This window comes from Brachionichthys hirsutus, chromosome 5 (genome assembly GCF_040956055.1).
Source record: "Brachionichthys hirsutus isolate HB-005 chromosome 5, CSIRO-AGI_Bhir_v1, whole genome shotgun sequence".
Taxonomy (NCBI): domain Eukaryota; kingdom Metazoa; phylum Chordata; class Actinopteri; order Lophiiformes; family Brachionichthyidae; genus Brachionichthys; species Brachionichthys hirsutus.
The window spans coordinates 10,886,263-10,910,969 of NC_090901.1; the positions used below are offsets into that span (position 1 = coordinate 10,886,263).

General features: G+C 45.9%; 2 protein-coding genes across 2 annotated transcripts; both read left to right on the top strand.

The window, feature by feature from the left end:
• Window positions 1-3,528: 3,528 nt before the first annotated feature.
• On the top strand, window positions 3,529-6,195 carry irx5b (iroquois homeobox 5b). Its single transcript, XM_068739731.1, has 3 exons — window positions 3,529-3,747; window positions 4,505-4,904; window positions 5,606-6,195. Exons 1-3 carry the CDS (start codon window positions 3,529-3,531, stop codon window positions 6,193-6,195), a joined length of 1,209 nt encoding a protein of 402 aa, XP_068595832.1.
• Window positions 6,196-13,251: 7,056 nt separating this feature from the next.
• On the top strand, window positions 13,252-22,365 carry rbl2 (retinoblastoma-like 2 (p130)). Its single transcript, XM_068739195.1, has 22 exons — window positions 13,252-13,389; window positions 13,863-13,993; window positions 14,089-14,289; window positions 14,500-14,564; window positions 14,686-14,814; window positions 16,330-16,490; window positions 16,891-16,955; window positions 17,354-17,525; window positions 17,825-17,988; window positions 18,213-18,325; window positions 18,400-18,503; window positions 18,638-18,775; window positions 19,195-19,359; window positions 19,564-19,672; window positions 19,731-20,012; window positions 20,077-20,270; window positions 20,667-20,843; window positions 20,920-20,991; window positions 21,219-21,315; window positions 21,437-21,663; window positions 21,799-21,972; window positions 22,198-22,365. The coding sequence occupies exons 1-22, from the start codon at window positions 13,252-13,254 to the stop codon at window positions 22,363-22,365; spliced, it is 3,246 nt and encodes a 1,081-aa protein (XP_068595296.1).
• The last annotated feature ends 2,342 nt before the right edge of the window (window positions 22,366-24,707 follow it).

A 24,707-nucleotide genomic window follows, 5' to 3' on the forward strand; every position in this document is an offset into this window, starting at 1 on the left:
TAAAATTATGATGAAAACATTTTAACCTCTTATTTCCATTGAGTGAAGGCCAGTAAATATCCCATTAATTCTAAAACCGTAAGCAGGTGAATGCTGTCCTGTTGTAAAGATGTGAGCTTAGCATGTGTCTGAGATCACAGGAGGAGTCCCATGGCTGGTAATTATGTCTGATAACAAGGACTTAGATAAAAACTATTAAAAGAATGTTTGCCAATTAATTAAACACACTGTCTTTAAGTAGCCTCTGGACATTAGCCTGCGGGCTAAACTAATCTATGCGCTACTGGGGAAACAAGCAGCGCTCCTTTCATGTGAGAATCTTCACAGAGGAGTCAGGACCGTGGAGGATAGCTGCCGCCTGAATATTCAACTTTGTAAATGCAAATTGTTAACACAACTTTGTGATGTGATAAATCGGCTCTTCGGCATCGCTTCCTGTGATCGGGCCTTCTGGGGTCTCGGCTCGGCAATGATGAAAGCCATCCGAGATTTTCCGAGCCATTGCTCCTCACTTCAGGAGGCGGGAGGAGAAGCCTCTGGAGTATCGTTACCAGTAGAGGAGAATAGGAGGTGCGCTCACCTCCGCTACCACAGAGCACTTTAATGAAACATGCGTGAAAATGCCATCACTAATCTGCCCGGCCCATCTGCAGAGGAGCGGCTTAGTGCCGCATCGCTCGCATCATTTCGCCGTTAGTGCAGCGATGCTCATGATGCGCTTAGCGGCTCCTTAAGGAGAACGTTCTTACATTACTCAGGCTTCATTACTCCAGATCCACATTCACACAGCGGCAACTCAATCAGGACTCCGGCCACACAGGAAAATATATTAATTACATGTTCACAGAAGCAACTCTGTTTATCTGCTTTACTCAACCAAATTAGAGCGTCTTTACTCCGGATGCTAATGTGTGTCTTATGTCTTCAGATAGAAGGACCGGCTACACTATTCCACAATGAGCAAATCAACGCTGGCTTTAAAGAAGGCTGTTCACGTGTTTCAGAGTCACACCAACTCTCCCCGGGGAGGAGAATATCAGGCTGAGCAGATTTCAGGATGAAACATTTAGCTTTGGACCTAAAAGCGTGAAAAGGATGTTCGAGTTATTTTATATTTTAAAGGTCCCCATCCATTTGAAAGAAAATGGATGGGCGGAGGCGGGGTGGATGGATCTTCTCTGGTGATGTTCTGATTCAGCAGAAGCAAAGATCAAATTCTATTGTTTGGGTTGCACAAAACATTATGGGAACTATAGTCCCAAAGCCTCGGTGCATGACAGTTTTGCTTAAGATATTTCTATAGTTTGAGGAAATAGACGTGAGACTCACCGGCGAGGGGAATCAAATGTCGGCTGGATCATTGAGTAATCAGATCAGATTAATCGATGATGCTATGGCTAGCCTAGCAGCTCCAGCCTGAGGCTCTGCCGTTCCTACCTGCAAATCAGGAAGTCCCACCAGGTCATCCAGGACACGGCGAGGCCATCCTCCAATGAGGAAAGAAGGATTTCTGGTCATTTTCATTTGTGCGGGTTGACTTCACTATTCTCCTGCTGGGAGGAAAGTCCTCCTCCTACCACGCTGCTCCTCTAATTATAGGAGCTGCAAATCAGATTAGGCCGTGGCTGTGTGGCCCGATCTTAAACGCTGACCTCACATTAGCAGAAACAGAATAATGTCTCAGCAGCAGAGCGGATGGTGACCCCCCCCCCCCCCCCCCCCAAGGATCACTGGCAGTCAGGAGGTCCAACAGAGGAGCACGCCTCCTGCATGGTGTGATTAGTCTGTTGGAGGTGCTGGAAGTATCTTCAGTAATTCCACGTTATTAAAATACCTGCTCCAGCACTTTAAAGAAAGTTTTGGATCTGCAGCTAAATCTGCTCGTTGCTGTCTCTTGCCTGATCTTCTACATTCTCCTGTTTTATGGAAATCTGACCAGTCCCTTTTTGTAAAAAACAAACAAATGGAAATGAAGGAAATGACGTGACGTAGATTATTTGTCACATTTGGTTTCAAGCCTGTTATCAGACCAGCTCTAACGTTTGCATTTCAGCTGCTTCCTAGCAAACATTTATGTTTACGCTCGACTAGAAAACATTCATTCATTTTAGCTGTAAAACACACAGGATGTAATTAATGCCTTAACTTTTAGCGTTGAGTCCTCCAGACTCCGTCTGAAAGCTGCTGCTTATGGTAGGACCACATTTATACCTGTTAAAACTTTAGATCACAAACAGTCAGGCTTTTCCCTGATTGGCTCAGCTCTGCAGTCACACATTTTAATCACACAGTGATTCAGCTGTGATGATGTCACAGTTTATTACCTTCTCTGATGATATGTTTAAATAAATTATTGCAAGTAGAGTCGGCTCCTATTACGCCCACATTCACATTTAGTCTGTTCTGGGATACGTTTTGTTTTTTGAGAGGCTGGCAGGGATAAGTCTGTCCCGTCCCTCCTAACGAGATCTACACCCATGGCCAAATCAAACCAGCCATTTCCACAGGTGTCCTGATAAGGCCTTCAGCTCAGAGTGCTTCTATTTTCACTGTTGGTTCCAGAAAAGCCTTGACAAGACCTTAATGAATGTATTAATTGAACCTGCTTTCAGGTCAATCAGGCTTTGTGCACCAAAGCTCTGAAGCGTTTACAACATTTTATTCTACACCCACTCAAAATGAAGCTTTGAAATCAGGAAGAGAATTTCAGAAACAATGGTAGAACCAGGATGTAACCAGGATAAATATACATAAAGTATATGTGAACCCGGACTAGTTCACTGTGTGGGACCTTCTGAATGTGTAGATTAACACAAAACATTCAAGTCTCCTGTCAGATTAAATCATTAATGAAGTTATGCTGCTATGCATTGTGGGTAAATGTCACAGACAACGGAGACGCAATTCTGGCTTCTGCTGCTCGTGATGTCATCAATATTTTCCTGAATGATTGATTGTTACCTCCGCCGAGGAGGTTGTGTTTTTGCCGGCATTTATCTGTTTGTTTGTCAGTCTGTAAACAACAAAACTCACATAGTTACAGCTGGATCTTAATAAAATGTTCAGGAAATATTGGCATCAATCACCATAGAGAGAGACTGAGATGCTTGGCGGAGGTCTGCGCCCTCAGTGCTTTCGTTATTATTATTATTTGTATCCCATCAGCTGTTAATAATTGCTGCTGCTCTGATTGATATTATTTTGGAGTCTTTGCATCTAAATTAGGAAACCTTTGACAACATTCCTCCCTTTCTCTCTCCCTCTCCCCTCTCTCTCCCTCCCCCCCCCTCTCTCTCTCTCCCTCTCTTCATTCTGCTGGAGTCCTCAGTTCTCATCAGTTCATCAACGGAGGTGAAAACTTGGAACTCAGCCTCACAAACTTACCACCGCCAGCCTCCTGCGATGCTCCTGGATGCTCCTCCGCCTTCAAACCTCCTCCCTCCCCTGCTCCTTCTTTTCTTCTCCTCTTCCCACGCACTTTTCGCTCTCCGATGTGAGTTGCTCCGTGAGTGATCAGGACTCGCCGTCATGGCTTACCAGCCTCAGGGCTTCCTCTTCCAGCCGTCCGTGTCTCTGTCTCTGGCCTCCTGTCCGTCCTTCAGCTCCGGGGTCCTCCTGGGACCGAGGACGGACGAGCTCGGCCGCTCCTCTTCGGGATCAGCCTTCGCTCCGTACTCGGGATCAACGAGTTCTCACCTCCCGTACGGCGGGGAGCCCCGGGCCGCCGCCGCCCTCAGCTCGTTCGTGGTGAGTCCGGAGGTTCGGTTCTGGTTCTGGTTCTGGTTCTGCATGGGTGAAACCACAAAGGAGGAAATTTAGGACGAAACTGCTCACTTTTATTATTTTAAATTAGCATTCATTTAAGTTTTGCGTGGAAATAAATGTAAATGTTCAAAAGCATTGTGTCACGTGTTTATAAACGCAGAAAGTTAAAACGTGGATTACCGGTAATTTGAGGTGAAATAAATAAGACTTTAGAAGCTGTTTCTTCTTTCTTCCTGAAAACATTTCAAGTTCTATTTTGTTTATTCTGAGACAGAATATTTAAAAATGTATTCATTCATATTTATTTTATTAAAAATTAGGAATCACTGAACTGAAACCTTTAAATTACTGGAATGTAATATAATTTTGTTTATTCATGCAAATTAAAATCACAGTTTTATTTTGAGGCAATAGTGAAAGTTAATGTATTTATTATATGAAATAATAATAATGTGATTGACTTAAAGGTTTTGATTGTTCTGATTCAAACGGGCTCATTTTGTCACTACAAACAAATTAAATTGGGTTTGTGTGTCTGAATGAAATCTTTATTTAACCTTATTCAGATTAAGAATCTCCTGATTGAAGGCAAGCCGCCAACAAAACGACTTAAAGCTGCCGTCAGAAACAGACTGAGTGTGTGTGTGTGTGAGAGAGAGAGAAAGAGAGAGAGAGAACACGAAGCAACTTCATGTCAAAGATTAAAAGTGCAAAATAATGACAGAATTTCCTGTTTCAGAGTTCTAGTTACGGGTCTTCTTCGGGCGTCTCCGGGTCCTTAGACTACCACCCGTTTGGTGCCCTGGGGCCCTACCCGTACGGAGACCCCACCTACAGGAAGAACGCCACGCGGGACGCCACAGCCACGCTGAAGGCCTGGCTGAACGAGCACCGGAAGAACCCCTACCCCACCAAGGGGGAGAAGATCATGCTGGCTATCATCACCAAGATGACCTTGACTCAGGTGTCCACCTGGTTTGCCAATGCAAGGCGGCGACTGAAGAAGGAGAACAAGATGACCTGGACCCCCAGGAACAGGAGCGAAGATGAGGAGGAGGAGGACAACATCGACCTGGAGCGGGACGATGAAGAGCCGACGAAGCCTGACAACACGGAGCAAGAGGCGAGGAGCGAAGCCGGTCAGTGTGACCCGAGGAATCGATCAGTTAACGATCAACCATTTGCATTTTATAAACAAACAAATATTCGTGTTTTCCTCACCTATTATGACAGAAACAGTTGCAAACAATCGCAAACAAATTAAAACTTCATTTACTTGATGCAGGTGAGAGGAGCTCCTGACAAAAACTGCAGTACTATTACTACCTACACCCTCAAAGATAAATAATCATAAGCTGACAGATCCTTTAATAGTTTGTTTTTATTGTACCTGTTCTAATTGTTTAGTGTTTATTATTATTTTTATGACAACAAACCATTTTTTGTTCCAGGATATACGTATATCCACTTTTTGGGTAATTGAATTGAACCTTCAGGGTTTTATCACTGACTCTGTTAAACCAACAATTATATTCATTGTTGATTATATTAATAAAAAGAAATAACAGAATACATTTAAATTTCATTCAATTTAAATAAATTGTTTGGATGTTTGGAATGAATTACGTCCATCCAAAATGTTTTGATCCAAAATACTTCAGATAATTCTGCAAGAATTTGGTAAAAAACTTATCTAATAAGACATCATCAGCTGAAAACAATTAACCTGATGACCAAAATAGTCATTTGATGCAGCAGTGTGTGTGTGTGTGTGTGTGTGTGTGTGAATGCTGCACCTCCTCCTCCTGTTGACCTCCTCCCTCCTCTCGTCCTCCTCCAGCTGCCTGTCATCCGCCCTCGGTCAGAGACTCCTGTGCATTGATGTTCAGAGACGACATCGGCAGCGGCAGCGATACCGATCGTTCCACCGATCCAGACTTTAAAGACTCTGGGGACCTGATGCAGCCCCACTCGGGCTCCCCCTCCATGGGGTCCCAACCCCAGAATGCACCCTTGGGAATGGTCAGAACAATGGAGGTGGAGCACAGATCGGGACCCCCGTCTAAAGAGCACAGCACAGACTCCTGCGATGCCTTTCAGGGGCCGGTCCCGGCCCCTAAACCCAAACTGTGGTCCCTGGTGGAGATCGCCACGTCTGCAGATAAAAATAAAGGATCTAATGACTCTTTATTGAGCGGGGGGGCAGTACAGCAGCAGGCCACACTGCGGTTCAACCCCACCCTGCCCCGACACCTCTATTACACCTCCCCCTTTATCCCCGGATACTCCAGCTACGGCCCCCTGGGGCCCCTCCATGGCAGCTCACAGTTAAACGGATTACACCAGACGATGCTGCAGAGAGCCGACGCCGTTACCAGAGACTGCAAACTACGCAGCCACGAACTGAAGAAAGGCGTAACAAACGCGTAGACCTTTAAGACCCGCGACACCGGCTGGGACGGCGCTGGGACGTGAACCCCGGACCCCTCGGACTTTATTCACAAGCACAAATGTTACATTTTAGATGCTGTTTTTTCATGTTGATAAGATGTAAACCTTTGTAGTGCATTTCTGCACAAAACATGAAGTATCATTAAAAGATAGTTTTATTAATATGGAAATGACCAACTCAAGTTTTTCATTTCTAGTTATCTTTAAAAAAAAAATAAAACTCAATATAAGAGCAGCAGCCTTACGGATTATTTTATGAAACCTTTAAAGTTTAAAGTGTTGAGCTGTTTTTGACTCCTTTATGTTCAGAGTTCAGGTTTGTGGAGTGTCGTTTGTCATGTAGCATCAGATAAATAACCGAATAACAAAAACTAAAGATTTCAGACACAGAGCAGATTTAAGCTCAAATTTCAGCTTTGTCAGTATTATCCGTGACATGTCAGAAATCGTCGACCGCCGTCGGGCTTTCACACAAGTGGCAAACAGAGCAGCAAAGAAGTAGCAATAGGGTCAAACATAGTTAGCTTAGCATTAGTTGCCTCTGCTAAATGGATAAACCATACTGCCTGCAAGTCATACTGGCGTTTCAGCTAACAGGATTGAACGGATGATCGTGTTCCTGTCTCGCCCTCCGCTAACTAACAAAAGTCCTCGATGAACAAGCTCCTTCCTGCAGCCGGACTGAGAGGACATGCACACACACACACACACACACACTACTGTATTTTCGGCTCCTGGGTTGACCTCTAGCCCTGTTCCCTGGCAGTTCCATCCTCAGCATCCTTCTACCGATATAGTCCCCGTCTCTCCTCTGGAAATGTCCAAACCATCAGAGTCTGGTCTCTCTGACCTTGTCTCCAAAATGTCTGACCTTCACTGTCCCTCTTATTGTCTCATTTCTAATCTTATCCAACCTGGTCACTCCCAAGGAGAACCTCAGCATCTTCATCTCTGCCACTTCTAGCTCCGCCTCCTGTCTTTTCCTCAGAACACACACTCATTTCCTATTTCAGTATAAACAGCATTTCTAAAACTGCCCAATGTTTGTCGTGTCGGCTCCACGCAGTCAGACTTGAGAGGATTCATTCAGGAGTATTTTAGCCGTTAACCTTCAGCTGGATGGAGACAAATGGCTCCTGCAGGAGGAGGCCAAGGTGCTGCAGGAGGTGCATTAACCCAAACTCCTCCTTGTCAGTCATTATTGAGTGAAACGTTCATTTCTACTAGCGTTATAGACGAGCGGCGTTTTAGATACAGAACTTATTTCATCAGTTCTAAATTGTTGGATATTTTTGGCAAACTTCTTGCTGTTCTGGAGGAGCGTTCAAATAAATCTTTATTGATCATCTATAACCAGATTGGGCCTCACAAGTCTGTCTTTACTGTTTGAGCAGTCCGGTCAAAGTTTGATGTTTTTAATCATGGGCCCAGATAGATTAGATTTCTTCATATGTTTGTATTTTCAGCTTGCAGTCCGCCTGAAGACAGAATTATTCCTTTGTAGCCTAAACTCCGTGAACCTCAGTGGAAGTGCGGAACGCCGGAAACGTTGCTGTCGATCGGAATGACAGAATAACAGATTTACTCTTTCTTATCCAATAAACAATTAGGTCAGTTTTGGAAAAAACTGCTGAAGTGAAATCCACGAATCTCTGTGAGCGGTGGGGACAGGTTGTGAAGGATTGTGTGGTCGTGTTTGAGTTCTCTGAGTGACGGAGCCTTAAACCACCAAAGTGACTTTCTACTCTGTTTGGTAGAAACACATCATGTCACTCACACACACACACACACTCACACACACACACACTGCTTCCAGCTGCGTGTTAACACCGAGCTAAATGCTGTCAGACGACACGGAGCGTGGCGGCGAGTCAGCGAGCGGCCCAGCCGTGAGCCGTCGAACCCCCCGCCACTGGCAGATGTCGCATGGCGATGCCACTCAGGCCTCCTGCGACGCCGCTCCTCTGCCCTCTCCTGCTCCTCCACCCCACCGACAGCTCCAGCAGCTGGGCCCAAAATACACCAGCGTCCCCGGCTACACCCATGCTGCAGCTACTGGGGGGGGGGAACCAAACCAGTCTGTTATATGTTTGACCCTCTTTCTGCTGGAGAGAAGACGTCAGAAACAACAAGTGAAGAAGAAAAAAGAACGAGGTGTGTGAAGGTTTTTAATCGAGTTACACTAAGGTGGTTGAAATGACACATCTCCACTCAATGGGACGGCCAAGATTTAAAGAGTTCATCAACCAATCAATCAATCAATCAATCAATCAACGAACTGCTTTGTGTCATAACATAATGAAAAGGCGGTAACTTTTATAGCACATGAATAATCTTTGGATCATAAACTGTCCTAAGAGCACTTTAAAAAATGCACCTGTTCTCTCATATAGGTATAAGTGAAGGTGAATCCATCGTGGGAGCAGGAGGTATGAAGGAAGGAGGTGCTGCGTCTCCTCCTGCAGGCAGGAGCAGGCTGGCAGATGGTGCCATTTGCTAGCAGTTGTTCCTCCGGTGACCCTTGCTGCTGAATATCACGCAGCATGAAGCTGCTCCATGTGTTTTACTCTGTGGTGTGCTATTAGCCCAGCCATCACTAACCATCAAATGACAGCGCATGTGTGTAGATTTAGAAAGAAAGAAAAAATAATATTCTATATGTATATTTATTTATAATTCCCCATGAAACAGGAGGTTGTTGTAACCCCTCTATTAATGACCCAAACTTCATGTGATCACATCCAGTCACAGTCACAGTTATAGCTGGCAGAGGGAAGTAATCGTTTTCTGTAACGATTTAATTAATATTTAATATTTCTTATTTGTCTCAGTTCACGCCACAGAGATGAATCATACTGAGGATGAATATACTTTATTATACAAAAGTGTGTTCCGTAAATTCCTCCTTTAAGGAATGAAGTCAGTGTACCTCAACTATATTCCCCAGTGGGATAGACTCATGGGTAGCCCAGAAAATATGATAAACACATTTATATTATAAATAAAATGTAATATTAGCATTAAAGTAAATATTAATAGTATTATAATTATTATCATAATATTAAATGACAAGCTGATTCCTATAGGACCTATCCAGGCCTTCGTTCCTCTATTTGTGAGCATCTGCGGGGGGTCTGAGCGGCAGTAGCCTAGAGGAAGGGGGCCCCCTGCAGGCCGAGCCTCTCCATAGCAGCTTGCCTGCCAGCTGGGACTTCCAGCTGCGTGATGGAGCTGAGCCACCTGGAGCTCTGGAGTCTCGAGCAGGGACAGACTGGACCCGGAAAATGTCGGTGACACGTGAAGGAGGCGTAAATTAACGGAGCAACACACATCGTTCTGATATTTCTTATTTTATTATTATGTGCATTACAATCTTTACTAACATTTTGTGGTGTTTATTATTCTGTGTGATAATTATTGTGTTTGTCATTATATATTATAGTGTAGTGTAGTATGGAGAGAAATGTGTTTCTTTTTCAAACAAAAAATGGGTTTGCAAACAAAAAAAAAGCTTTGAAACCAAAGAAACAATTAAAATAATTTTGCAAACAAGACCATTATTATCTATCAACATCATTATTTTTGTTTGTTTGATTGCATAAAAAGACACACATTTCTCTCCATAGTGTAGTATATAATAGTCTAGTTACTAGACTAGTATATAATTATTTATTTATTTATTTCTGGTTTATTTGAATATGGACAAAGACAAAACATAGACACATGTAGCACAAGTATCTGATGCCTGCATTATAGCGCTTATAGCTGAAGCTAATTTGCAGCACCTGTCCACAGATGGGCTTCCAACACAGATATCCATTTCCAAACATGGAAAGGAAGGAAAATTGTTTTAAAAAGTCATCTATGCATGTTTTTATCACAGAACTAAAACAATTAAGAATAAAACAAGACAGTAATAAAAAAGAAATGTTAGAGATAAAACTATGTACACATTTAAACATGGGTACAGTGCTGCTGCTTGCACATCCAAGATTTCGTTTCTTTTTTGAAGGAGACCAATTGTGTCATAGACTAGTATATAATAGTGTAGTATATAATAGTGTAGTATATACTAGTGTAGTATATAATTGTGTAGTATATAATAGTGTAGTATGTAATAGTGTAGTATATAATTGTGTATAGCATTGTCCCAAATTAACCCGAATATTCAAGCGCATCTCATTTTTACGCAGTAAAGAAAATAAAAAAGATAAGACAGTCACGTGAGCGTCGGCTTTAACGTCGTCAATATGCGCCGCTCGTTTACATCCAGCAGCTGAGCTCAGCATGGGCCCGGACGCGGAGGCTAACGCGACGCTCGTGGCCGCGTTGCTCTCCTCTCTGAGTCTGGATGTCGCTCCTGCGTTCGGGGACCAGCTGCTCCGGCTGTACCGGCTCCAGGTGGCCGTGCTGAGGAGGAGGAGGGCGCGGGAGGCGCTGGAGCGGGACCGGCGGCGGCGCCAGTACCTGCGGCGGAGGAGGGCGTTCGTGCTGTCGTCGTTCGCCGCTGCCCTGAGTCTCATCGCCAGCAGACACACCTGGATCCGCGACCGGAGCGCCGGACACAACCTGTGGTCTTCGGCGGAGTCGTTCGACGACGAGGAGTGGAAAGCGCAGTTCCACGTGAGCCGCGCTACGTTCGACTCCCTGCTGGGACATCTCGGCCCGGCCATTCAACGTCGCCGCACGAACTTCCGGGCTCCCATCGAGCCGCGCCGCAGACTGGCTATCGCGCTGTGGTGGCTCGCCAGATCCGGGGAGTACCGCTCCATCGCCGCCATGTTCGGGGTCGGGGTCGCGACCGTGTGCGTGATCGTGCGTCAGGTCACGTCGGCCATCCTGGACCGGATGTACAGGCGCTTCGTGTCGCTGCCGAGCGGACAGCGGCTGGACGACACCGTGAGAGGCTTCAAGGACCGCTGTTACCCGCAGTGCGCGGGGGCCATCGGCAGGACTCACATCCCCATCGGCCCCCCGAGGGTCAACCCGGACGACTACCTCAACAAGAGAGGCTGGCACTCCGTCGTCCTGCAGGCGGTGGTCAGCCACAGCGTCTGGTGAGAGGCGGCCTCGCCGCCGCCGTCTCCGGAGGTAAACGAGGCGCTAACCTGCGTCCTCATGTCCTCCCAGCTTCACTGACGTCTACGCCGGTTGGCCCGGGAGCACCAGCGCCGCCGCCGTCCTCGCCAGCTCAGACCTGTACCTGAAGGCCGAGGACCGCCCCGATGGCTACCTGTTCCCCAGAGAGGTGAGGCTGACGGATGGATAAAGTTATATGATCGTACCTTTCCGGCGCCATCGTAGCTTCACTGTTTCCCCTGAACGCGATGAATCCTCAAACTGAAGCGTCTCTTTTCAGAAATCGGTCGTGCTGGACGGCGTTGAGGTCCCCGTCCATCTCATCGGGGACTCGGCGTTCCCTCTGAAGCCGTGGCTGATGGCAGGATGCAGCCGGGAGCAGCAGCAGCAGCAGCTCTCTCCGGAGCAGCAGCGCTTCACCTACGCCCTCGCCTCCGCCCGCTCCGTTGTCGACACCGCCTTCACGCGGCTCAAAGGCCGCTGGCGGTGCCTGCTGAAGAAGAACGACCTCGACGTCTCGATGATGCCCAGGATCGTGGCCGTCTGCTGCGTTCTGCACAACGTGTGTGAAACTCGAGGAGACGCTTTTCTTCCAGAATGGAATGGCGACCTGGCTGCCGGTGGGAGTTGCCCGAGGCAGCCCAGCACCGAGCCGTATGAAGGGGACACGCACGGCGCTGCTGAGGACATCAGAGACGCCATTACGTATAACCTGCTGACAATACTGCAGTGCTGAACGACTCGCTGGGTGAATCTATTTGAGTTCCAATCTGATCGCAGGCCAGTCAGGATAATTATTATCGGTTACGTAACCGTAGGGAATTTAGGCCTCTAAATGTGAACATTCTGGATTAATAAATGCAGAATGTCACTTGGATCCAGGTCAAACTCTGACGTGTGCCAGATCCGCTGGTGATGTCATTAGGGTGTTTTATACACTTTATAAGGTTGAAGGAAAAATATTCTAGATCCAGATTAAAATTTAAAGCACTTTGATAAAGCTCTACCTCTCCGAAACGTTTCATTAAAATCTCTTCAGAAAGTTTTTTGCAATATTTTTTTTAACTTATTAGCATGTCGCTGCTTAGTAATTAATTTACTACATTTTCTATCACAGTAGAATAAAATTAAAACTTATTGCCATTTGTAAAATTATCACTTTTATTAGATTATCACGACATGCTACATGAGCGAAAATAAAGTATTATAAATAATAATAAAGACAGCTATTGATTTTAAACATGTCCGTGAACCGTTATGACCATTTAAAACGGCGTAATAAATGCATACTTTTTTTGCGCCCCTTGAAGTTTAGCCAACTTTTGGTGTCTGTGAAGCTCAATATTCGGTATTGGTAATAGTGTAAGTATTTTTATTGATTAATTTCATGATTCTAGCTTCGACCACGCCGCATTGAGATCGTTTTGAATCAAGTTCATAACAAACGACCGTCAAATCGATAGTATATCATTATGATATTCTTGTTTTTGTATTTGTTTACATTCCTTCCTTTTGCAAGTACTGTATATTTGTATGTCACTGTTGTGTTAAAAAGGTTTATTTAAAAAAACGGCCGTCAAACACAAAAACAGGAAGTAGTATTTCTGATTGACAACACACACACCCAATCACCTTGCTAAAGCATGTGCAGTGGGCGGGGCAAAGCGGGGTTGTCTTTGGTATTCTCTACGTAAGATCTCGCCAAAAAAATGGCGTCCAGCCCCTTATCTGGGCTTCACTTACGAAACGGATACGCGTAGTAGTTGTCAAAGGACATTTAAATCGCCTCCCTGCGCAGAGGTGGTTTCCTTACAGTACGTTTATAACGCTGTTACGATTAGATTTACGCAAACAGCAGCGTAAAAGCCGTATTTCGCTCTTGTAGATGTTGTTCTCCCCCCCCCCCCCCCCCTTAATCCCGTCTTTAATCGGTAAATCGTTTGCGTAAGGCAGAAAATGAGCGACGAGGACGATTTAGTCCAGAAAGCCCGAGCCGGGTACGAGGATCTGTGCCGGGCTTTAAACATGGACGAGGAGGCGAGCGTCCAGGGCTGGAAAACCTACGAAAACATCAACAGAAACTTCACGCTGGAGGTGAGATCGCTCTGTTTGTGTCGTCGAGTGATGAAATCTGCGGATCCGGTTTTATAGGATGCGTTAAACTGCCCAGCAAATACTATAATAAGAATAAACAAAGAGCAGTTTTGTTTTTGGTCTTGAATGAAATACTTCTGGTTTGAAGTCGGGGCTCATTAGCTGTCTTTAAAGAGGTTATATTTTATTTCACGCTCGTTGGTTTGGTGAAAACCACTGGAGGAATGAAACTTAGTGGCAGGATGCGTCTTGTGTATTATTAATAATAAAACAAATAATATCAACATCCGAATAAACCTCATTTCTATTGGACTTTCCTTTCATGAAATGCATCTCAAAGTGTTTTACAGAAAAAAGACAGGTATAAAATAAATGTAAAGATTTGACTCCCCTCTTCTCCTGTCTCCCTGACTCCTTTCTCTCTCTCTCTCCTCTCCTCCTGCCCCCCCCATCCCCTGACTCCTCACTCCCAGGGTAGTGAGCTGCACTGGCTGGCCTGTGCCCTGTACGTCGCCTGCAGGTCTTCAGTTCCGACAGTGGGTAAAGGCACCTCAGATGGGAACTACGTCTCTCTGACGAGAATCCTGCGCTGCTCTGAGATGAGGTACGCCTTCAAAGCACCTGTGTCTCCCTTATATGTCATGTGACCAATAGATGACCCTGTTGATTGGGTGATCCCCCCACCCTTGGTCTCTGCAGCCTCATAGAGTTCTTCAGTAAGATGAAGAAGTGGCAGGACATGGCTGACCTCCCGCAGGAGTTCCGTCAGACCACCAACAAGCTGGAGAGGAATTTCACCGTGTCAGCCGTCATCTTCAAGAAGTACGTCCCCATCTTCAGATCCATCTTCAAGGCCCCGGCGGACGACCCGCCGCGGCTTCACCGCAGCCGCAAGCAGAGGTGAGCTACATTTGGCCTCGACACAGTCAGCGACATCGTCGTGCGTGTTATCGTGTTCAGATGCAGAACCAATCAATCAATCAGAAAACTGGCATCGATTATTCAAGAGAAATCACCAAAGTTTCTGAACATGTGGTCCGGGGGGGGGGGGGGGGATTGTTGCAGCGTGAGAATAGAGATGATGGAAGGTTTCTTCTCATCCTATTCCAGGCGTCATCCCTGCACCGTGACTGAGGTCTTCAACTTCTGCTGGGTCCTGTTTGTCCACGCTAAAGGTTTCCTGCTTCCTTATGTTTTCATGCTGAGCCGGGTCTCAGGGTGGCGTGTACCGTACACGGGGCAACCTCGGCCTGGCGAAGACCGCGGTGACCCGTCTGTCTTTTCCGTCCCGCTCAGGGAACTTCCCGATGATCAGCGATGACCTGGTGAACTCGTACCATTTGCTACTGTGTGCTCTAGACCTCGTCTTCACCAACGCTCTGCTGTGCAACGGCAGGAAAGAGCTGCTCAAGCCAAACTTCAGAGGTACCTGCTCCACCTTGAGATGAGGTTCTGATGTCCTCTGGAGAGCCAAACAGACAACGCGCTTGTTTTCTGAAAATAAGAGGAGCTAAAAAATATGCTTGCTAAGCTAGAAACACGGCCAGTCAGACGCTTGTTCTCGGGATTAAATCTTATCTCAGACTTTCCCTCTAAATCATTCACTGATCAGGTCGTAGAACCTGAAATCGAATTATGTTGTGTATAGCTTCTATTACAAAACAGAACACGTAAATATGAGTAAATGACTAACGGGTGAGAGGCGGGGCACACCCTGGACAAGCCGCCAGTTCATCACACACAGACAGACAATCAGTCACACACACACTCACACCTATGGACAATTTTTAGAGTAACCAATTTGCCTAATTTGCGTGTTTTTGGTCGTTGGAGGAACCCGGAGAACCCGGAGAGAACCCACGCAGACACGGGGAAAACGCCTCACAGAAAGACCGCAAGTCAGATTCGAACCCGTGACCTTTATTGTGAGGCAACAGCGCTAACCACAGCACCACCGTTGTTGCTGCCTTGTTACAAATATATTACACAAAACAAGAGCAGGACTGAAACTTGAAGTTTAAAAATTCACTCTGAAGATAGTTTTGAGGGGAAAAGCAGCACAATAACGCAGTTTTAAAATCTATCTGGAAAAGAAATGAACAGTTTAATTCTCTGGAGTTTTTGAATGACAGGAAGTCTGCTTATCGGCCGCGTGCAGTCCTGACTTAAACACGCAAGATAAATCAAACATTCAGCTCTGACTGCTCAACAGATTCCAACCAGCCAACGTTAAAATGAGCTGCAGCACGTTTTTTTGCAGCACTCTTTGTCTTCCGGCTCACACCTGGTGTTTCCTCCACCTCCGTCTCCAAACAGGATATTTAGTGTAGAGGAGGAAGCTGCTGTCCCAGCCTCAACGTGAAAAACGATGCCGCGCCAAACCGTATCAGACAGGAAGAAAACGCTCTTTCTTTTCATGATAGACCCATAAAACAGATTCACACTCGCTTCGTTGTCAAGTCCGGAGGCTGCAGTTTTCTTATTTATGTCTCCTGATCCAAAAGGCAGCTCCAGCAAACTCAGAGTCCAGTAAGTGCCTGAGAAGGATGAAGTCTAGAGTGAAAACGTAAAATGAGCACAATCCAGGTCTGTAGAAAACCACAGAGCGATTTTAAACAGCGTTGTTTATGCCCTTTATGAAGATGAAACATTCACCGTAGCCTCTTTGATAAAATTGTTAGTAAGCATCCGTTTGAGGAAGGTGCCTTTAGCTTTAGCGAATATCTCGAGCTCAGAGCCTACAATGAAGATCTCTGCTTAGTAACAACTTTAAAGATCAGACTGACTGGCAGCAGGTGGGCTCCTATCAGGTGGGCTCCTATCAGGTGGGCTCCTATCGGGTGGGCTCCTATCGGGCAGTGTATGAACACGGCAACGTGTTTTACAGCTGCATGTTTGTACGATCAGAGATCAGTGTCTCAGGCGTCTAATGGTTCCCAGGTCTACCGGAGGACTTCAGCAGTAAGGACTACAGGCCGTCCTCCGGTCCATTCTGCTTCATAGAGGAGCTGTGTGAGCTCCATGACGGTCTCGTGCTGGAGGCCAAAGGAGTCAAAGAACACTTCTGGAAACCATTCATCAAGAAACTGTTCCACAAGAGGGTGAGACACGCTTCCATTCACGTGTGTGTGTGTGTGTGTGTGTGTGTGTGTGTGTGTGTGTTTGTGTTTGTGTGTGTTTGTACACTGAAACATTTTGAAAAGTATTTCTGTCATCACCATCGACCAAGAAAACCTGCTCTGAAGTCAGTGCTGCAGTTTTTATATCAATGGGTCAGACAGGCCTACGAACCAGTACGCCCTGCTGGTTAATCGCTAGTGATGCTGGTTACTCACTAGTGATGCTGGTTACACACTAGTGATGCTGGTTACTCACTAGTGATGCTGGTTACTTACTAGAGAAGAGAGAAGAACTTTATTTGTCATATGTTTGTGCACTCACAAAATGTCATTTCCTCCCTACTATGGGCTCCTTCTCCTTCCATCTCTCTTTCTCCCACAGATTCTCAGAGGAAAGGAGGACGGTCTGACCGGCTTTCTGGATCCCATGAACTTTGGAGACAGTTTGTGAGTTTCTGGTTTCCACACAGTGCTGTTATATTTCCCGATGCGTTCACAGAGTCATCATCTGGAAAGAAAATCCTGCTGTGAATGTTACTGTACAAACAGGTTTTTTTATATACGTTTCCTACCTGACAGGTCAAATCTTTCTTAAACTATAAGTTATGATCAGTTTTCTGCTGCCGTTCATCCCTTCACATCTTCAACGGTCTCTTTTCTTTTCACGCCAAACAGAATTTTAATAGTCTCTCCATGCTCTCATCTTTTGTCTCTACTGCAGTTTATGATGTCACTACGGTAAATTAAGCCTATAAAAACTCAAACCCAGTGCATCATGGGACCTGTCCAGTCGTGGGATAATGTGTTATGTTATATTAATGTTGAAACGTCGACTGTGTCTCCAGTTTATCTCTCAGCCGGGTCTATGAGGAACACATTCTGGCCACCGGCAGCCTGGACGAGAGGATTTTCATCGGTGACGGGGCGTTTGAGGACATTGGGACCCCGGGGCCCTGCTTGTGTGAGGGGGTAGAGAACCAGGACAGCGCCATCAGCAGGCTCCACAACAGCCTCACTGTGAGACAGTCAGCTTATGGTTCTATGTTTTCCTCTTTTAGCGCTTCCAGGTCCATTTCGATCTGTTAAAAATGAATAAATCTAGAAAATAATAAAATGGGGCGTAGCGGTTTAAGCACGCGCCCCACCTCTGCTCCCTCACGCAAATTCTTCATCTGTCCTATCTAAATAAAAATAAATAAAATAGCAATAAAATATTTTCAGTTAAACGACTAGAATAAATAAATATAATGGAAATAAAATGTTATTTAAAAAAAATCATAGAATTAGTAAATATTAAAATATGGACTCCTCCTCAGGCCTCAGCTCTGAAGGTCTCCACCCCTCTGACGAGCAGGAAGTACTTTCAGGAGAACAGTTTGGCATCTCCGGTCTCGACCGCCATGAAGAGCGTCGGGCGACTCCACACGCTGCTGTCAGGGAGCAAACAGGGCCCGAGTGCTAAGCTGCTGGAGACGCTCAGGTAGGTTTATGGATCTGCAGCAGCTGCTATCTTATCTGTGATTGGCTCAGAGCTACAGGCTGTCAGGCTCATTAGACGCACATTCCTTTCACACAGTGACATCATTAACTAATCTATAATGACCTCACATACACTCGTCCTGTCTTTAACAAATAGTTTCAGCTCAAAATGACCCTGTATTTACTTCAACGGCTGGATTTGAACACATGCTTGTACGCCTGCAGGTCCTGTGCCAGAGACCCCAGTGATGTCATCAGCGAGCGCCTGAAGGCCATGTTTGACCTCTTCTGTCAGCATTTTGAAGGTAGCGAGCTGGACAGCAGGGGCATGGGGAAAGGTATGCCACACACAGTCCTACAGAAAGCAAGGATGTACTTCTACTTGTTGCTTACTGTGGCATCCTCCTGGTAGAAATGGCAGTGAAGTACTTCCACCTGGCGGAGGCGCTCTACTACCGGATCCTGGAGTCCATCGTTGAGAGAGAAAAGATTATCCTGGGAGACGCTGACCTGTCGGTGAGTGGTTCTAGTTTTTAGAAACACTTATAGAGACGCGTGTAATGAATGGACGGCCGTCAGTTAAAGTGCGTTCCTCATCTGAACCGTCAGACTCATTACTGTGACCTCACTGCTAAATATCTGGGTTGCAGTGTATTCTGGAGCAGGACGTCTTCCACCGTTCTCTGCTCATCTGCTCTCTAGAGATCGTCGTCTTCTCCTACAGACCTCCAGGAGATTTCCCCAACCTGATCAATATCTTCCAGCTGCCTGCTTATCACTTCTACAAGGTATCAATACGACCGATATGACTGGTAGCAACATTTAGGTTTTAACTTATAGTGATGCTGATTCAGGTTTATTGTTCCTGACATAAATTAATGACAAAACAGAGTTTTTAAATTGCAATAAAATCATGAGAAAGTGCAAAATAGTAAACAATAAAAGCAACAATTCAGGATATGATGCCAGAATAAACTGAAGATGGGTTTGAATTGGGACATTTCTGCCTGTAAAAAAACAAAATCGCACAAAATAATTATTTGTTTGTCTTTTTACAAGACTACAAATAAAACAACAAACAACATTCCCTCATAAATACACATCCTTGTTTGTTTTTTATACCGTCGTCTTACTAAAAATTGCCTGTGTGTGTGTGTGTGTGTGTGTGTGTGTGTGTGTGTGTGTGTGTGTGTGTGTGTGTGTGTAGGTGATTGAGGTGTTGGTGCGGGCGGAGCAGGGTCTGTTTCGGGAGGTGGTGAAGCATCTGAACCGGGTTGAGGAGCAGATCCTGGAGAGCCTGGCCTGGACCAGTGACTCCCCCCTGTGGCAGAGCCTCCGCGGGGCCAAGGAACGTGTGCCGGCTTGCCAGCAGGTCCAGAAAGCACAACCTGCACAACAATATCTAACACACACATCACAGGAACTCGTTTTGCTGTTTAAGCTCTCCTAGTTAATGTTAAATGATCCGATCTGACCCACTAGTGGTTGCAGCGCATCGTAATGCCAGATGGGTCAGTCACTGGACCTGCCAGGACTCGTGTGGCCACCAGGTGTGAACAGGCTCTGTGTGTTTCAGGTGATGCCTCCTCAGTACCTGGAAAAAGGTGATGAGAGCATCTCGGGAGGCGTTCCTGTCACTCCCACCAACCACAGGCCGGACCTCAACTCCAACAGCACGGTCAAAGGTGTGCCTTCACCTTTCCCTGTCTTTCAACGTGAATACAATGCCCCCCCCTCCCCCAGGTGTGTCTCCCTCCCCGACCACCCTCCTGGACCGCTACAGCTCTCCGCCCACGGGTGCAGGTCGCCGTCGTCTGTTTCCAGAAACGCTCAAGGTTGAGCCTGGAGCCTCCTCCACCAGCACCAGCAGCACAACCAGCATAACCAGTGCGGCGCCGGCCGCCGTTGCCAAGCCCAGACAGTCCAGCCTTGTTGCCACCATCCCAGCTGGACAGACCGTGGTTACCGTAGGAACCGCCACCATGACTGCCGACAACGGGCAAACGCTAACCATCCCTGTGCGGGGTAAGGGCCTGATAACGGAATGTGAACGATGACGATAAGCGTCATTGACCTCTGACCTCTGCAGGCATAGCCAACGAGAGTGGAGGCATCACCTTCTTCCCGGTCCAGGTGAGTGTGACTGGACAGGGAGGAGCCACGCTGCAGCCATTGTCAACTCAGAATCTAGCTGGCACTCTCCAGTCGGCTGGTGCCAAGCCGGCGGCTAAGGCGCCCAGCAGCCCGCTACGGAAAGGCTCGCTGTCGCTGTTCTTCAGAAAGGTACAACGCCCGGTTCTTCTTCACGGTTCAATCCAATCACCTGTTGAGCTGATTACAGTCGCTGGCGGTGAATCAGCAGACTGGGGATGTTATGAGTTTCCACTAGGGGGCAGTGTCATTTCTGTAAAACCACAAAGAAAACAGGAAACCAAATCTTTATAGTTTAACTCTAATATGCAGACTCAAAAAACTTTATTGAGCACAAGAAGGTAATTCGTTTAGAGTTTAACCCCATCGGTCAGGGATGAGTGAGTCTAATTACACAGATCTACTGGACAGATGTTTGATTTGCTTGATGTATTCTTGTGTGTTTTCGGTATGCTGAGACGGTGTACTGAAGGTGTATTTTGATGTGTAGTGATATGTAGAGACCCTGAGCTGTTTCACCTCCCACAGGTGTACCACCTGGCCAGCGTGCGCCTCCGAGATCTTTGTGCCAAACTGGACATTTCATCTGAGCTGAGGAGAAAGATCTGGACGTGTTTTGAGCATTCTCTGGTCCACTGCGCCGACCTGATGATGGACCGCCACCTGGACCAGCTCCTCATGTGTGCTGTTTATGTCATGGCGAAGGTCCCTGCTCACGAGAGAACATCCCTCCGTCCTGTTTGCTCCCGCTGACGTTAACGCCCCTGTTTGATGCCTGCAGGTGACCAAAGAAGACAAGTCCTTCCAGAACATCATGAAGTGTTACCGCACTCAGCCTCAGGCCAGCAGCAACGTGAGAGCCTGTTTACTGTTTGTTAGGCACTCGTTTTTAACTACTTATCCACAGGCCGCACCAGATTACCCGCCAGCAAGTAGATTCTCATTATTGAGCAGTAAAGCTCCATAAGATTGAATAACACAATACTGTACTTCAAAGTATACCTGATGCAAGTACTTGAGTAAACAGACTTTGTTACTGTCCACATTAGGAAACCGTGTGTGTGTGTGTTTCTGTCTCAGGTGTACAGGAGTGTGTTGATCTCTGGAAGGAGGCGACGTCTCTCTGGCAGCAGCGACGCCAACAAACACATTTTGTCCGACAGCAGCCAGGATGCAGGTAAGAAACGCCTGTTGTGGTTCCGACGGGTTCCACCTTTCTTCCAAGGATCAATATAAGGTCTGATTGATTGACACATTTTATTCACTATGTGTCCTTTGCCCCCCTCTCCCCCTCCCAGGAGGTGGTGATGTCAGTCCGCTTCCTATTCGCTCCAGCAGCACCTTACCAGCCCCCCAGCCAGGCAGCACCCCCTCGACCCCCACCATCACCGCCAACAAGAATTCCTCTTCCTCGGACGCAGGCGAGGAGGAGCGAGGAGACCTGATCCACTTCTACAACAACGTCTACGTCAAACAGATGAGACAGTTCGCTCTGCAGTACTCCGTTTGCTTGCCGTCTGCAGGGGTACGTCAATGAATAGTCATTTATGCTAGTTGTGTAACACTATTTAGCATCTTCTTCAATGCTAAATGGGTGTTAACTGTTCCTTAAATGCAGGAAGTACTGTTTTACTTCAAATTAACCTGTCTTTTTTTGCAGGTGGAGTCCCCACCCCTCTGTCCGTACCCCACCCTGAGGACGGGCTCCCCCCGTCGGATGCTTCTGTCCAGCAAACACTCCATCTACATCTCACCTCATAAAACAGGCTCCGCCCCGACGCCAACAACCCCTCGAGACAAGATTTGCTACTACATGTGCATCAGCCCTACCAACGTGAGAACACCCCCCCCCCCCCCAAACACACACACACACGTAGAGTACATCTTTACAGTACATAAACAATAGCAGATCACATAAATACTTTATCCGAACTACAGCCAATCTCTAATATCGATCTTTATTTCTCTCCACTAAGTATTTATGTTAAAAATAGCAATGCAAAGTGATGATTTTTTTTGGCCACCTTGCCCTCTGACCTGCGACCTCTGACCCTTTTAGCGCCTGCAGGAAATCAACAGTATGATCCGGACCGGCGAGACCCCGACCAGGAAGCGCAGCATGCCTCTGGAGGAGGAGACGTCACCTAAGAGGGTGTGTCCCGACAACCACTCTGCCCTCCTCCGCCGTCTACAGGACGTTGCCAATGACCGCAGCTCCTCCCACTGAGGCCATGCACACGCACACGCACACGCACACACACCTGTGTCTTTCTATATTTGTGAAGAGGGACGATACATCAAACACGACCATAACATATTGTGCTGATGTAATTACACAGTAATTGTAATGAAGTCATCACAGCTGATGAAGACTGGGGCGTCGTAGATCTGAGGCGTGGTGAGAGGTCGCTGCCCTGTAGAAACCTTCACAGCCAACGACTGCAGCTCCGCCCATTAGCTAACAGCAGCTCTGTTCCTACTGGTACTTCAGAAATCTATTGAACCCTAACATCAAGAATCCATCGAGCACGCTTCCATGGATTTGGACTGAGCTGAACTTTAATAGAATCTTCTTCTTCTTCTTGAGATGGTGCTGAGATGTGAACACACACACACACACACACGCATGATGACGTTAGAGACTTCAACAGCCAAACGGGCTGTTCTGAATGCATCGCTGAATGTCCTTGATTAATTTATGTTGTATGAAAATAACAACAATAATTTGTTCCTTATCAATTTCATTTGGTTGCACCCAAGGAGCAACCATTTTTAAAATCCACAAATAACTCTGTGGCAAATCCTGTCAGCCATTACTTCCTGTTGCATCAGCAGCAGCTGTCTATCGATCACTGTCTATCGATCACTGACTGTCTATCAGTGAAACTCCAGTGAAACCGCTGGATGCAGCTGGTTTGAACCGGTAAATCAAAGAGAAGCTGATCAATAATCAGAAAGAGAAGGTGCATCGACTGATAACGTTGGTTGGTTTGCCTTCATTCCATCCGTTTATTCTCTGAATGTATTTTTTTATTATTTGTCAGTTTGGCTGAAGTGAAATAACGGCAACATTTTTATTTAGTTTAACTTCCTTCCCTTAAACACATGAATATCTATGAGGCTAGAATATGATCTAGTTAATTGCTCTTTAACCCCTTCAGCTCTGACTTCATGAATCATCCTCAAGCTTGTCTGAAACCATGTCAGTGAAACTGATTCTAACCGGAGGAAATGTATTTAAACTGTTTAATAATGTGTTTTAAAAAAAGAAAGAAAAAAAATAGTGGATTAAAGTGTAAAAATTGAAGCCGAACTCAAATTGTGCAATATCTAGCACTGTTAGGATGTCTAATAGCACTATTAGCATGTCCAATAGTTCTGTTGGCATGTCTTAGCTATGCATGAACATAGCCTTCCATGTAGTTCTGACAGAAACACCATGTGCTTAAATCAAGGATTTAGCACTAAGCGAATGCTAACATGCCTTTTGAAAACAAGCACTCTTGTGCCAGTTGCGTCGCTGAAGTCGTATTTGACATCAGAGGCACAACTGGAGAGCACAGGAATGGACGTGAACGTTCAAGGAGGAGCTGAAGAGGTTAAAACAACGGCGTGACAATCAGGCACTGACTTTCATGTTGAATCCTTCAGTATGTGTCATCGATCAGTAACAGATTGATTATGGTATCTGCAATGTGATTATTGCTGTTGCGTTTCTCCTCTGCCTTTCGATTTATCCGTAAACCGCGAGAAGAAGGTTTGTAAATATCTGTAAAAAAAAAAAAACTAAATCTATTTTATGGAGCTGATGTAAGTTAAGTGCCTTTATTTTCTACTCCAGAAGTCTGTTTTATTTGCTTCAAACACTTTTATTAGATTTTCCTGATTGTAAAACACGAATAAATATCAAATGTCTAAAGAAACCCGGTTGATTCTGTTTGTATGTTATTGTTGTAAAGATTCAGCACCTTGAATCAGCGCACTTTTGGACTACTTGACAATTGAAGGCGTGTTTTAGACCTGAAAGTAAGTATTATGGTGAAACACAACCAGTGATGTGTTTGTTTCATTGTAATATAATTACAGCGGCAGAGATTAGGAAGTGTTTGCTGTCGTTGATCCTTCATGCTCACACACACCAGATGTTAAAATCACCAGTCGTCATCTGGATATATTTCTGGTGCTGTTTGTTAGCACGTAGCAGCTAAATGAAGGTACTGGTAAATGCACAGCAAACACATTTTAATCAAGCAGATCTGGATTATTATCTGTATCTGTATGATCCTGACGTGAACTATGTGCGAATTACTTCCTGTGAAATTAGAAGAAGAAGAAACGTAAACTCTTGAATGAATCCATGATCAAATTCACTGGATTTGTTCTGATCCAAGACACATTTTGTAACACATTGAGTGAACAGCACCACCAGGTGGGAAGATGATGAACAGCACATGAGATGCAAACGAGTCTCCACCCACAGAAGCAGAGAGGAACTTGAACGCACCACGTTGTCTGTGATAAATCTCCACTTGGGTAAGAAGACCCATGTTTGGGTGATTCTCAGGAGGC

What these genes read in the sequence shown, in the direction of transcription:
- rbl2 (XM_068739195.1), top strand. Translation starts at nt 13,252, where the DNA reads ATGAGCGACGAGGACGATTTAGTCCAGAAAGCCCGAGCCGGGTACGAG. An exon ending in ATGAACTTTGGAGACAGTTT is followed by an intron (nt 16,956 to 17,353) that starts GTGAGTTTCTGG and finishes CTGTGTCTCCAG; the next exon opens with TTTATCTCTCAGCCGGGTCT. An exon ending in CTGTTTATGTCATGGCGAAG is followed by an intron (nt 20,844 to 20,919) that starts GTCCCTGCTCAC and finishes TGATGCCTGCAG; the next exon opens with GTGACCAAAGAAGACAAGTC.
- irx5b (XM_068739731.1), top strand. Translation starts at nt 3,529, where the DNA reads ATGGCTTACCAGCCTCAGGGCTTCCTCTTCCAGCCGTCCGTGTCTCTG. An exon ending in CCGCCCTCAGCTCGTTCGTG is followed by an intron (nt 3,748 to 4,504) that starts GTGAGTCCGGAG and finishes TTCCTGTTTCAG; the next exon opens with AGTTCTAGTTACGGGTCTTC. An exon ending in AGAGGCGAGGAGCGAAGCCG is followed by an intron (nt 4,905 to 5,605) that starts GTCAGTGTGACC and finishes GTCCTCCTCCAG; the next exon opens with CTGCCTGTCATCCGCCCTCG.